This window comes from Lepidochelys olivacea (genome assembly GCF_965140295.1).
Source record: "Lepidochelys olivacea isolate rLepOli2 genome assembly, chromosome: 7".
NCBI lineage: Eukaryota > Metazoa > Chordata > Testudines > Cheloniidae > Lepidochelys > Lepidochelys olivacea.
This window is the reverse complement of record NC_140417.1, coordinates 113,961,067-113,974,334: the sequence shown is the minus strand read 5'-3', so window position 1 is coordinate 113,974,334 and position 13,268 is coordinate 113,961,067. Positions and strand designations below refer to the sequence as shown.

Genomic DNA, 13,268 nt, shown 5'->3' with positions numbered 1-13,268 from the left:
AGAATGTAGGTAAAACAGGGCAGGGGACATATAATTCTCCTCCAAGGGGTTTAGTCAGAAAATAAATTAACACATTATTTTTAGTGAGCGTCATCAGCATGAAAGCATGTCCTCTGGAATGGTGGCCCAAGTATGAAGGGGCATACGAATGTTTAGCGTATCTGGCACGGAAATACCTTGCCAGATATGCTACAAAAGTGCCATGTGCATGCCTGTTTTCACTTTCAGGTGACACTGTAAATAAGAAGTGGGAAGAATTATGTCCCATAAATGTAAATACACTTGTTTGTCTTAGTAATTGGCTGAACAAGAAGTAGGACTGAGTGGACTTGTAGGCCCTAAAGTATTACATTGTTTTGGGTTTTTTGAGTGCAGTTATGTAACAAAAGAAAATTTTGCATTTGTAAGTTGCACTTTCACGATAAAGAGATTGCACTACAGTACTTGTATGAGGTGAATTGAAAAATTGTTTATCATTTTTACAGCACAAATTTTTGTAATAAAAATAATAATATAAAGTGAGCACTGTACACTTTGTATTCTATGTTGTAACTGAAATAAATATATTTGAAAATGTAGAAAAACATCAAAAAATATTTAGTAAATTGCAATTGGTATTCTATTGTTTAACAGTGTGATTAAAAGTGTGATTAATCGTGATACATTTTTTAAATTGCGATTGATTTTTTTTGACTTAATCACATGAGTTAACTGCGATTAATTGACAGCCCTAGTTAAATCAGTACACGCTTCCTGTGCAAGTCCTAAGTCGTTATGGTAAAGAATATAAGCACTACGGCACAGATAGTAGAAATATATTTCTTGTGGGTCAATTCAAGTAATGTTCATAAGTGCAAAAGTGCAAATTATTATTTAAAATAATCACCATCAAAATATTAGTCTCTACAAGTGCATTGAACTCCCACCACATCAGCAAACATGGCACTCCTATCGGCACTGCAGTACTGCTATGCCTCACACAGCAAAGAGTAGGGACCCATCTGTCTCTCATGGGATTTTCTAACTGTCCCTGAGCCACAGAGTCTTACTGTAGATAGGTCTTGGGGGAACCTCACAAAAAGCTTATTCCAAACCTATTTGATTCAACTGGAAAACTTTCACTGAGTCAAAAATTGCAATGTTTCAAATGATACAAACATTTTTTGTGGACATTTTCAGACTGTTTGAAAAGGTATTTAAAAAAAAAAGAACGCAACAAATTCTTTTAGCTGGCTCTAAGGATTTTACAGTACAGATAGGATCAAAGAGTGAGACTGTCAAAGGGATCTACAGGAACTCCCACTGAAAGTCCGAAGCTGCACAACAAGATGATGGCAGAGCTGGGAACAGAACCCGGAAATCCTAACTAACCTTAGCCAGAGGCCCACTCCCCTAATGTGACATTTACAGAAAGTAAGTTCATATTCTCTGTGTACAGGGTACAAAATATACATGCAGTACTTAGCTACTCTGCTGCACGCTGTTATGCCGGACATTGGGCAGCGTCCCTTCACTTGCAGAGGAGAGCTGAATATCCAACAAAAACCACATTCTAGGAGTAGTGAAGAAAATGTCATAGGGAATAGGAGAGCTTTCAGCAAACTAACTCAGATGTACCAGACCAGTTGTCCATCCCTGGCTAGATCCATCTTGAGAACTACTGTATAATCATGCCTGGAGCAGTATTGATACATATAACATACTTCTGAACAATCCCTAAAGCCTTTAGCACATGCAGAATTTGCTGTTTGACTTTTTAGTACTAAGGAGGAGGACTGTCTGTCTCCATATTTAGTAGAAATGCAGATATTAAAAAGTACCAGTTGTTCCTGTTCTGATGTGTATAACAAAAGTCAGAGAGAAGAAAACAAGTGTAGGCTCTGCACTGTTTAATACGGATGAGGCCCAGAGAAGCTGGTTTGATTTTCATCCTGTAGGCTTCTCCATCAACTGACTGATTCATCCAGTCTCCTGATGTTTTACAAGGCTATGAAGTGCTATGAAATACCTGACATGCTTTGTAGGTCTAAGATAGCTCACTGAAACTCCTAGATGATACATTTCTGAACACAAATGGCTGGGCCCACACATATGGGACCAGCATTTCTGCTTGAATGCACTGAAGGTTATCCCAAGAGGTTCCTCACTTGTCAGATAAACAGTTAACCTCACTGGCACTAGGACCTGGGATTTCCCAACATTAAGACCTTTTGGAAAATGGGAGAAACCACAATAAATAGCAGAACGCAGCTCAACAAACCCAGCTGCATCATGTAATGTGGCCTGAGTTCACAGTCCCATCCATTTTCTAAGCCTAAGATTACATGACAACTTCAGCCATGTTTTTGTAGCCAGGTCATGACACCCGCATCAGACCTGTTACTACAAACAGGTTGAGCTGTGAGCACTCATGAGCTTTTTGCTCAGTGCAACCATGTGTCAACCTTGACTGAGCATCCACACCCCCATCAATATCTGACAGTGTTTGCATTATGGGAAAATCAGAGAACCTCTGAGTTGTGGGTTGGGAGCTACACAGGGCAGTACCAGCAGCACATGGGACAAAGCATTCTGGAGTGTTCTACCGAAGAGTAGGGAGGAAGGAAGTCTGGCCAGTCCAGTTACACCAGCCTGGTTGCGGGACCCATAGGAGCAGAAAATAATATTATGATCTCCTGAGACATTGATGAGCCAGCCAAGCCCACTGTCCTGCATGACACATGGTTAGTTGTCACCATTACTAACCATGTAGTTAACAAAAAGAAAAGGAGTACTTGTGGCACCTTAGAGACTAACCAATTTATTCGAGCATGAGCTTTCGTCAGCTACAGCTCACTTCATCGGATGCATACTGTGGAAACTGCAGAAGACTTTATATACACAGAGACCATGAAACAATACCTCCTACCACCCCACTCTCCTGCTGGTAATACCTTATCTAAAGTGATCACTCTCCTTACAATGTGTATGATAATCAAGTTGGGCCATTTCCAGCACAAATCCAGGTTTTCTCACCCCCCACCCCCATACACACACACAGACTAACACGGCTGTTACTCTGAAACATGTAGTTAACGTGATTCATGGGAATGCAAACCTTGTTTTAAAACTAACCATTTTTTACATGCTCATTTACAAGTTAGAGTGCAGATAGAACCTGATTCATAGTTGAAAAGCTGAATGAAGGACACCTTCCCTTCTCCTTCCCCATACTACAGTAATGTTCCCTGGCTGAAGAGGCCTACGTGGGACTCTCTTCACGGCCCCAAAAGGCTACTCCAAGAAGAGGTATGTCATGTTGCCACTGCCCCTGTGGTTCTCCTGGAGGTTGCCAGTTTATGGAGCACGTCACTGGCAGCACGACCGCCGAAGTGACTGGGTTGGCCCTCAAAAGGTGAAGTTAAAAAAATGTTTTAAAAGGACAAAGTGTTTCTCCTGCTTCAGAGAGGATTAACTCCCCTGGAAATCTTGCGTCACTTCATGCTTTGGCACCTGCGTGCCATAATCAGTGCAACTTCTGACAAACTGCAGTAATGGCAAGCGATGTATACAAAGGGCCCAATTCCAGTCTCACTCTCAGCACTTGTACACATCGTAGCCAGTGGAGTTACTCCTGATTTACACCAGCATCGCAGAGATGGGAACCAGACCCAATACACTCGTGTGCCCGAGCTTTCAGATTGAACCAGAGACATGGACACGTTGGCCACTGCAGTCCCAGACTCAATTGTAAGCTAAGAAACGGAGCCCACATCTCTGAGCAGCAGCTCAGGGAGTGCTTTGTAACAGCACCTTGTCATTTGTACCTGGTACATTTCTCACAACAGAAACAACAACAATATGGAGCATGACTCTCGGGCTTTGTGTGTTTGTAAATATTAATCATCAACACATTTTACTGATGAGGAGACTGGGGCACAGGCAGGTTACATGTCTGGCCCGAAGTCACACAGCAAGCCAGTGGCAGAGCTGGGATTAAAATTTAGCACTCCCTGGCTCCCAACCTTGTGGCTCATGGTTGCAGACCATGCTGCTCATGGTGTATAATTTGCAGCTCTATAATATAGCAAAACAGAACTCAGTGCACATCCCTGAATAAATACATAAGGTTTGATTCTCATTTGCACTGAGACCCCTTTGCACTGCTAGAACAGATCCTTGCTGTAAATGAGACTCTACCCCATAAAGTGGTTAGGAAAAAAAATGCTGACAAATGTCTGCACATTTTACAGTTAACTCTGGAGTTTACCGGACAGAGGTAAAAATTGAGACGCAGACAGGAGACCAACCACATTTGCTGCCTTAAAAAGGAACAGCAGAAACCAAAGCGAGTGTCACAGTTCACTCAGGGACCAAAGCAAAACAAGAAAAAAACAAAAACAACTCAGTCTTACCTCGAACACCACTGCTCACATCCCCATAACTATTGTACTGACCGAAGTCTGTAGACACAGGCTGTAACAGGAAGGAAAACACGGACATATGAATGCACAGTTCACATATATATGACTGTGCAGGTATTTCTCATACAAAGGCCTTCAGCTCTCAGGTCATGCTGCACAGTACACATCACTAGCAGAATCTAGTCAATGGGGAGGGGCAAGGCTCCTGGTAGCAGGTGGCTTTTGTTCTGCTGATGTTAGTTTTAAAAGAAAGATTGATCCAATTTAGAGACCTGATGGGATCAGTAAGGTAATAAATACCCAGACTGTATATTAACTCCACCTTCTGCTTTTCCACACTGCTGCCATCTTACCCTGTGCAGTCCATTTCTTCCATAGCCAGGGAGGGAGGAGGTTTTGGAGGCCGAGACATGTGAGGCTGAATGAGGAGGAGAGAAAAGTCCTATTAAAACACCAAAAATCCACTGGAAACTCAAAGTCAGAACATTTGAGGAAGCAGTTCTCAACCCCAAAGTGGGTTGTGACCCCATTTTAATGGGGTCACCAGGGCTGGCGTTAGATTTGCTGGGGCCTGGGATGGAAGCCGAAGTCCAAGCCCCACCGCCCAGGGCTTCAGCCGAAGGCCAAGGGCTTCTTCAGCCCTGGATGGTGGGGCTCAGGTTGCAGTCTCCCTGCCAGGGCTGAAGCCCTCGAGCTTCAGCTTTGGCCCCGCTCCCAGGGCAGCAGTGCTCTGGCTTTGGCCAACCCACCTGGGGCGGCAGTGCTCGGGCTTCTGTCGCCCTTCCCAGGGCCGTGTAGTAATTTTTGTTGTCAGAAGGGGTAGTGATACAATGAAGTCTGAGAAACAGCATAGACTTTGGAAAGCAAACATTGACAACCTGGCTAAGAGAGCCAAATATGTACCCAACCACATGACTTCATTGGGAGTAGGATTCGAGTGAGTAGTAATGGTTGAACCTCAACCAGTTGGGGGCTTTGGCTTGGTTAAGCATCTAGCTTCAAAGCTTATCCCAGCTGGGTTAGGAAATCTTGCATGACCAGACGACAGGTTCCACCACTCTTGGTTTCATCTAAAATAGCAAGGAAACAGGCTTTCCTGTGGTACCATGGTGCTTCTGCTTAACGTCTTAGCTGATGCCAGAAAGTGCAGCGGCACGATGGCATTTCTTTGGCTTTCAGTTTTAAGTGGGTGGTCATATGGTCCTACAGTAGTGCCTCCGAAGTTAACATTGTAATTCATTTTCCATTACAGGGACTTTCTTCTCTCTTCCCCACAATTAGCATCCCTCTCCACTTCGTCAGACACCCAGAAATGTTGCCCTTGCGGTCTCTGGTTAAGGAAACATTTAAAAAAAACAGGAGGAAGTACAAAGGACAAGATGTTCTGGAGATAAGGGATGTCGACGAAGGCACTAATTTGTCTGACCAGCAGTCCACAGATCTCACACAAGGCAGAGGTGTTGCAGATTAGCACTGATGTAACGGTATAGAGGGGCACGGAGAGGTTTCCATTAAGGTGACTCTCTAGCCAGTGCATTTGCTCATCTTTGTGAGCTCTGATATTATTAGAAAGACGCCAGCCCTGTGACCATGAAAGGTCACAGGAGAGATCTGAGCCCTAGCCTGGTCCTTCTCTCCCTGACCAATAGGGGCTTGCAGTGCTGTAGAGACAGCCTACTCATATAACATGGAAGAACAGAGAGTTTTATCTTGCTGTGCAGCCATCCACGAGAACGATGGAATAGTGGCAATGACAGGTTCCACAGGGAGCTGCTCTTGATTTTTCTTGGCTTGGAGCAGACTTATGATGCAGGGCCCTGAGGGCAAGGAGAATGAAGTAAAACAGGTGAGGAATAATCCTTGGAGCTCTGAGAAGGGCACAAAAGTGCACCAGGGATAAAAGAATATATTAAAAATATATATACAAAAAAAGGCCAAACTCTTGGCTGCATCACTGACCTCCCTGTAAGCAAACAGTTAAGGGACAGCTAATACTTTTGCCTTTTCTCCGGAATGTAATGCATCCGATTGAAATGCTAGCTTAGATAGACAGACATTGACTCGCTAGGATCTAGCACTTTGGAATGTGTTGCCCTGCTCTCTGATTTCCTCTTCCCCTGTGGGAAAGGTTAAAAGGCTATGTGAAGCTCAAGTTTAGGCAAGGTGTGTTTAGTTTGTTGTAATTTAATAAGCTAGTCCACTAGTTTGTAATAAGTGTCCGCAGTGCAGTTACCAGAGCCAAACTTTACATCACACATTATGTATATAAGGAGTTATTCCTCCAAGAAGTTCCTTCTAAAATCCTCAATTTAATATTATTTCTACATTAAACAATAAAGCCAACAGGTATAGACCAAGATTTTCAGGAGTGAAAGCCCAGGATCCAGGCACACACCACGTGGGCTTCCATGGACCACTTAGAGATAGTTTTCACCTGTTGCTTACATGAATTAACTGGAGAATCATAACGACTGGCTGAAAGAGCTGGCCTATCGCGAGTCTCCTTTTCCATTTCTTCTTTTAGTATCAATTGCCCCAGACCAGAGTTAAGCTATAAATGGGAAGAAAAAAAAATATATATAAGCAAAATACGATGGTGGATTGGTTTATTAAAACAGTTGAAATTGCTTATGAAAAGTCTGTCCATGGTGCACAGTGGAAGATTTTGAAGATTCGGAAATAGTATTAAGATAAGCCTATAACAACCTTCATAAGCTGCTCCTCCTGTAGCTGCCGACGTCTCTGTAGCTCTTCATCTTCTTCCTCTCTGCCACTTGATCTGCGTCTCATGTCGGCTCCTGCTTCCATAAAACCATGGTACAAAGAGAGCTTTCTCATATCAGTCCCACCACACCAGAGACGTAAGGACTACTACACAGTATGACCTAACTTAGTTTGTTAAATAAATAAAAAAAAATAAATGCAAAGATTGCCAGTAGCTTCCAAAGCCTTTTCAAAATCCACCCTTAATCCAAATGAACTCTGAGCAAGTCCACCCACTGCCATCACCCTTCTGGTTTCACACTATCCACAGCGAGAAGTTATACTAAACAGAACACGGGTTCCCAAACTGTTTAGGCTTCCTTATCAGTTTAGACTTCGAAACCCTTGGTTGCACTAGGCAGTGCATCCCAGCTCCCAAAAATATGCACATGCTCTAACTAGAAATGGAGTTTGGGCTACTCCAAAATCCACTTACACAGCAATGAGGCTGGAGCTGTTTGAAGTCCCAGTTTCACCACTGCAAGATTGGAGTTTGGAGTAGCTAAAGCTTCACACTTGCTTAGAACACGCACAAGTGAATAGAAGGGAAGCAGCAGTGGTGTTCCAGGACCTAGCATAGAGGCTTGCCATCAGCTTACCAGAGAGGGGAAGCCTCGATCACCAGTCACAGAGGCTTGAATTTAAAAGCGCTGGTACCTGTACCAAAATGGCCGAGAACAATAGGCCTGATTCTCATTTACACAAAGGCCACTTTACACCACACTGACAGCATGGAGGGGTCTCCAAGTAGGTATGAATTATATTCAATCCACTCTGTGGAGTGAGCTGTAGCTCACGAAAGCTTATGCTCTAATAAATTGGTTAGTCTCTAAGGTGCCACAAGTACTCCTTTTCTTTTTGCGAATACAGACTAACACGGCTGTTACTCTGAAATCTGTGGATTTAGACCGCCAAAGTAAAGCAGCTGTAGAGTAAATGAGAACCAGGTTCAATGATTTTTTAGAACATAGTCATGAACAGGTTACAGGCAGTTTCGATGACAGCAGTAGTCTCCCTCTGTGGGCCAAATCCTGAATTCCTGACTAATTTTTCAATCAGTCCTAATTCAGTCAAAGTTCTCATTATTACCAAATGGGAGTTTTTGAGTAAAAACCAAACCCTGCAATTGAACCATTAGGATGCTTAAATTCAACACAATATTATACAGGGAACTGTAAAATGGAGCTAGTGTGGAGGTAGCTAAAAAGTTACAGAGGTTAAGATTTGTTGGCTAAACAAGCCATTTTCCCCAGTCTTTCTGTAGAGTTTTCTGCAGAATAGTAGGAATACACATTTTTTATTTTTCAATTGTTCGGTCCAGGTTAGCTCTGCAGGGAAAACATCACACTCAGTAAATCAGGCATCCAACCTAAATACAGACTCAAGAGTTTGTTTTTAATCATGTCAAATAATATGTAAATGATCCACTTATTGCTGAGTACAGAAAAGCCCTGAGTGCATTAGGGCCAATATAGTTTCTGCACAGTCATGTTTAGTTTCTCAGGAAAAACAGAGCAACCTGAGAGCCAGTGTATGGAGCAATTTTATTTAAAATAGTAACAATCAAGATGCAGTCCATTGGCAGGTGGGTAATGGACTGGGAGGAGGTGATGACCCATCACAGACAAATAACACATTATGTTATAGTTATCATAGGTGTTATAATGAAAGATTAAAAATACCCATGAATTATCGATTTGATGTCACAGGTTGTGAAGTCTCAATTGGCATGTAGAAGGTATTTCTAGTGAACTGATTCCCTCTACATTAGCCATTCATATTATTTGCCTCATCTCACACCACTGAATTCCTAACCCTTGTTACAGTTCTGTGAACAGTTACATGGAATGTACTGTTGAGTGTCAAACTCTTCACACAAAACTGAAATAACCAACCTAAAGAGTTTCCTTTGTGCATCTCTAAAGAAGTAATGTTTAAATTAGCTGCCTAGCATCCCTCCTGGTCAGGAATCATCACAAGCACAAAGCAAAAGACAAATAAAAAAAATGATTGTGTATGTGATTCAAAGAAAACACAATGAATGAGACACCTGCAGTGTAATAACATGGAAAAGAAAGATCTACATTCTGTGGATGCGTTGTAGATGAGAAACACAACTTTTACGCTGGTCTCATTCAGAAGGTATCTGTGCAATGACTGTTCCTTCACAGTGCTCATCATTGCCACAGAAAAAGCTCCATGGCCAGAGAAATGACATGTTTTACAAATACATTTACTGTTAGCATAGAACTAGAATGTGAAATAAATAATAACTGAAAGAAGTCAGGCTTCTATGATGCATTCAAGACATTGAACCGTCCATAACCAATTGCCCAGTATATATCTCCTCTATGGGAGAATGTCCATGTTAACAGTCCCAAAGTTCTTTTATAAGACCTGTTTTCTTTGCTATTATTATTTACAGCACAGGCATGCACAGAGGCCCCAATCAGATTCAAGGCCTCAATGTGCTATGGGGTGAACAGGGGTAGACACAGTTCCTGCTCCCGAGAGCTTACAGTTTCAATATTAATCTGATTTATTTATATGTACCTCTTAATCCATGTCACTTAGTTCATTGTTTTTTGCATACCTACAGCCGCAAGTGAGGGAGGACCTGGCCAGTGGTCTGTCTCAATCTGTGGTATCTCGTTGGGTGCTGGAGCATGGGCTGCTGGGAACTTGGAGGACTTGATGATATCCTCGGAGGACTTGGTCTGTGCTGCCAAAGCAGTTGCATCTAGATGGCAATCAGGGGAACTTAGCTATGTTATAGCCTACATCAGTGTCATGGTTTCCCTTACTTCGTTAATATTTTATACTCTACAGCACTTCAGTTATTAAAAGTGTATGCACTGATCTTTTGGCTTCCTAGTTTCAGCTTGCCGTACATTAAATTCTTCCCCGCACTAATGTCTTAGAATCAAATCTATGCTCTCCCCCTCTGCACAAAATACAGGATTTCATTGGAGTAGCACCCAGTTAAAATGATTAGACAGATAGAGGGAACTCAGGCAAATATGTCAAGCAGTATTTCGCTGTATCTCCTGATGATAGCTGATCATTAATGAAGCCTTCAGTGTGCTGGCTTGTCTTCCCTTTAGGGCAAGAAACCAGGAATAGTTCAGTGGAGCTGCACTAATTTTACTTCCACCACATTTAAGAACATTTCCTATGCTTCTGTGAAAAACTGCAACAGCGAAGGGGTCTGTAGCAAATAGAGAAAGGTGTTTATCACTTGAATATCTCTGCTGCATCTAGTAACTCATTCATGTTCAGTAACAAAAGTGAGCTTGAGTTTAGTAATAAACGTTAAATTCTGTTCAGATCCACTCTGCAGGGAGAGAGTCTTCAGAAATGAAATTTACCACTGTACTATATTTACATTATATTTATATTTAATGTAACAGGAATTCCAGAGTCTTATCTCAGCAGTGTGGCACAAATCTAAAATTCAAATCTGAGCCAAAGTCTTTTAAAATGATCATATAATGCGGGGATGTGCATTGTGGTTTTTATTTGTTAACCTTAGACAAAAAAAAAAAATAAAATCGAGTGTTTACTTTGTATTAAAAACACCCTTGTTACTTCTTAAAATGCAAAATATCAGCCTCGGTCAAGTAATTTTATTTTTGATCAAATCAGAAGATGATCCCTGGACCTACTTTTATTGAAAGACGTCTGCAACTAGGAAGCTAAGGCAGATGTTTTTCAAAAACGGATTCATTCCATTTTAATGTTTATGGCTTTAGTCTGAGATCCTGGCTGGGATGATGTAGTTGGGGATTGCTCCTGCTTTGAGCAGGGGGTTGGATTAGACGATCTCCTGAGGTCCCTTCCAACCCTGATATTCTATGATTCTATGATTATCAAAGCAACATAAGGAATTGGGATGCCCTTATTCCCATTAAAATTAACAGGAATTTCATATTCAAATCCTTTAGGCCGCTTTGAAAATATCTGCCTTACTGTGTATTGGGAATGTTGGCAATTTTAAGGTAGAGAAGGTTCTATGCATAAACATACAGAAATCTGGAAAAGCTGGTCAGGGGATAACAAAAGCATGACTTCAAACAGTACTGTATTACAATTGGTGAGGTCAGTGGTTAAACATTCACATGTTAATGGGAGGGTGAGAAGACACATTAAAACCATAAAAACCAAAAAATAATATTAAGAACATTTTTTAAATGAGAATATGGTTTAAAAATAATTTTTTTTAAAAGAGGCTCTAAGCCTGCAGTAATGGGACTCCGGTTTCTAATCTAGGTCTCCATATTTTTTCTTCCTTGTGAGCTCAGCTGCTCTCTATTAGCTGCTCATCTAAAACTTATGATTCTGTCCATCTGTTACCTAATCCTATAAAGAAACTATACTGGTTGGTGTCGGATCTCTAAAGGCAAATGCAAGAATTCCCTCATGAAATATAGTCACATGTGCTTTACCAAAATAAAAAAGCCTTTTCCTATTAAATACTCTATATTCATAGCAGAAGGCAATAGTGAATGAATTCAGTAATAACAGGGAGCATGTTCCAAAGCATCAGGCAGTGGCAAATCAGTTGTCTGGTCCCATCATTATTATTATGAGGAATGATAAAACAATGGGCAGCTTGGAAAGAGGTTTAAAGTAGCAATGAAACTGAATATTGGAAAAACAAATAGACTTTGCTATCCAAGCTGCTCCACTGGCTTTGCCAGTCAAATCGGCTCCCCAGAGATACACTGCATACAACACTTTCAACAATTCTACTTGTTCCTAGCTCTTTTAGCAAATTTGCATTTGGAATACTGGTTTGCCAATAAAAATCTCCATCTTTATGGTGGAAACAAAGAGTTGTACTTTATTTGCCTGAAACAAAAGTTAATACGATATATGCTGAGACCCTCCTGTTGAAAAATCAGTCTTACCATGATGAATTCCTGTAGGAATAGGTATGATATCTAAATCATGTTAAAGACACAAGGTGAAATCCTAGTCCCATATAAATCAACGGGAGTTTTGTCATCGACTTCAGTGGGGCCAAGATTCCACTCATTCTTTCTACTTGGCAATCTGTCCAACAAAAGCTGTTTTTAAACTAATATTTCCAATTTGTAATGTGTACGTGAAACACTGTATGTTTTCTGCTATCCTGTACAAATGTTTAATTGAGCGGACTCTCCTACTTAGAAAATACAGAGAGGAAAGAGGGTTTACCATGTTGTTTGTAGATCGGTGGTTTCCTGTAAATGTTGATGCCTTGATCTGTGGAATTAAAAAGCAGAAATGTGTGAACATGGGGAAGACTTCAGTTATGAATAAAAGAAAAACCGCAACACCAAACCAATAGACACACCAAACCAAGGAGTCAGCACAAGAAGAAGCCAGAAAGCTAGCTCTAGCATTACATATAGCTGGATTACTCGAGAAAATACTAGAACAGGTGAAAAGTCACAGACATGGGGTATGAAATCTTTTGCCATTTATTTTGCAACATGTTGATGCATCTAAGTCACAAGCCATTCATTTTAAATACTTAGAAGTGTATTAGTAACACAAAGGTTATAGAAGGAATGCAAGCAAAGGAGATATTCTGATGGTGAATACGGAAGCAACCGGGGCACAGCAACCCCCCAATGACTACATTCTGGAAAATTGTGCTTCAGCAATAGCGGCTTCATTCCCCTTCCAACCAAGGAGTTGGCCGAGTGTAGAGCAATGCAGCGAACCTACAGTCCACAGTAAAACCTGCTGGACATGTGGTCTAGCCTGCCATTTTGAAGAGCAGCCAATGCTTATACTGCACTGGGCCAGAGGGCTGCTCCATGCAATGCTAACTAGTGTCCTGCTAATACCAAACCACAACATGGAGAGATTAAAAGCATTTCTATGTGACAAATATTTGTACAGCACATTATCATTATGCATTAGATTTTAACTGCAACCCTCAGAACTCTGACACAGTATTTCTACAGCAACCTCTTCAAGAGCTGGGAATTTTTTTTTAAACAGATGCTAATTTAGAAACAGGCAAAGGTTCGTTCTAAAAAAAAACATACAAGTTCTTCACAGAAACAACAGGAAAGGTGATCCAAAATTAATGCTACAGTGAAAAACCAA

General features: G+C 41.3%; 1 protein-coding gene across 8 annotated transcripts in view; it reads right to left on the bottom strand.

Moving 5' to 3' along the window:
• The window catches only part of ABLIM1 (actin binding LIM protein 1), a 321,669-nt gene that overhangs the window by 16,717 nt on the left and 291,684 nt on the right, over positions 1-13,268 (bottom strand). For 4 of the 8 annotated variants that reach the window (XM_084634868.1, XM_084634873.1, XM_084634867.1 and 1 more), the window contains 6 exons: positions 12,366-12,413; positions 9,760-9,906; positions 7,110-7,204; positions 6,849-6,954; positions 4,757-4,821; positions 4,395-4,455 (listed from right to left, as the gene is read on the bottom strand). In XM_084634868.1, the coding sequence (XP_084490994.1) occupies positions 4,395-4,455; positions 4,757-4,821; positions 6,849-6,954; positions 7,110-7,204; positions 9,760-9,906; positions 12,366-12,413 (522 nt within the window). The remainder of the gene's footprint in view (positions 1-4,394; positions 4,456-4,756; positions 4,822-6,848; positions 6,955-7,109; positions 7,205-9,759; positions 9,907-12,365; positions 12,414-13,268) is intronic. The other 4 variants (XM_084634874.1, XM_084634870.1, XM_084634871.1 and 1 more) reach the window with 3 other exon arrangements.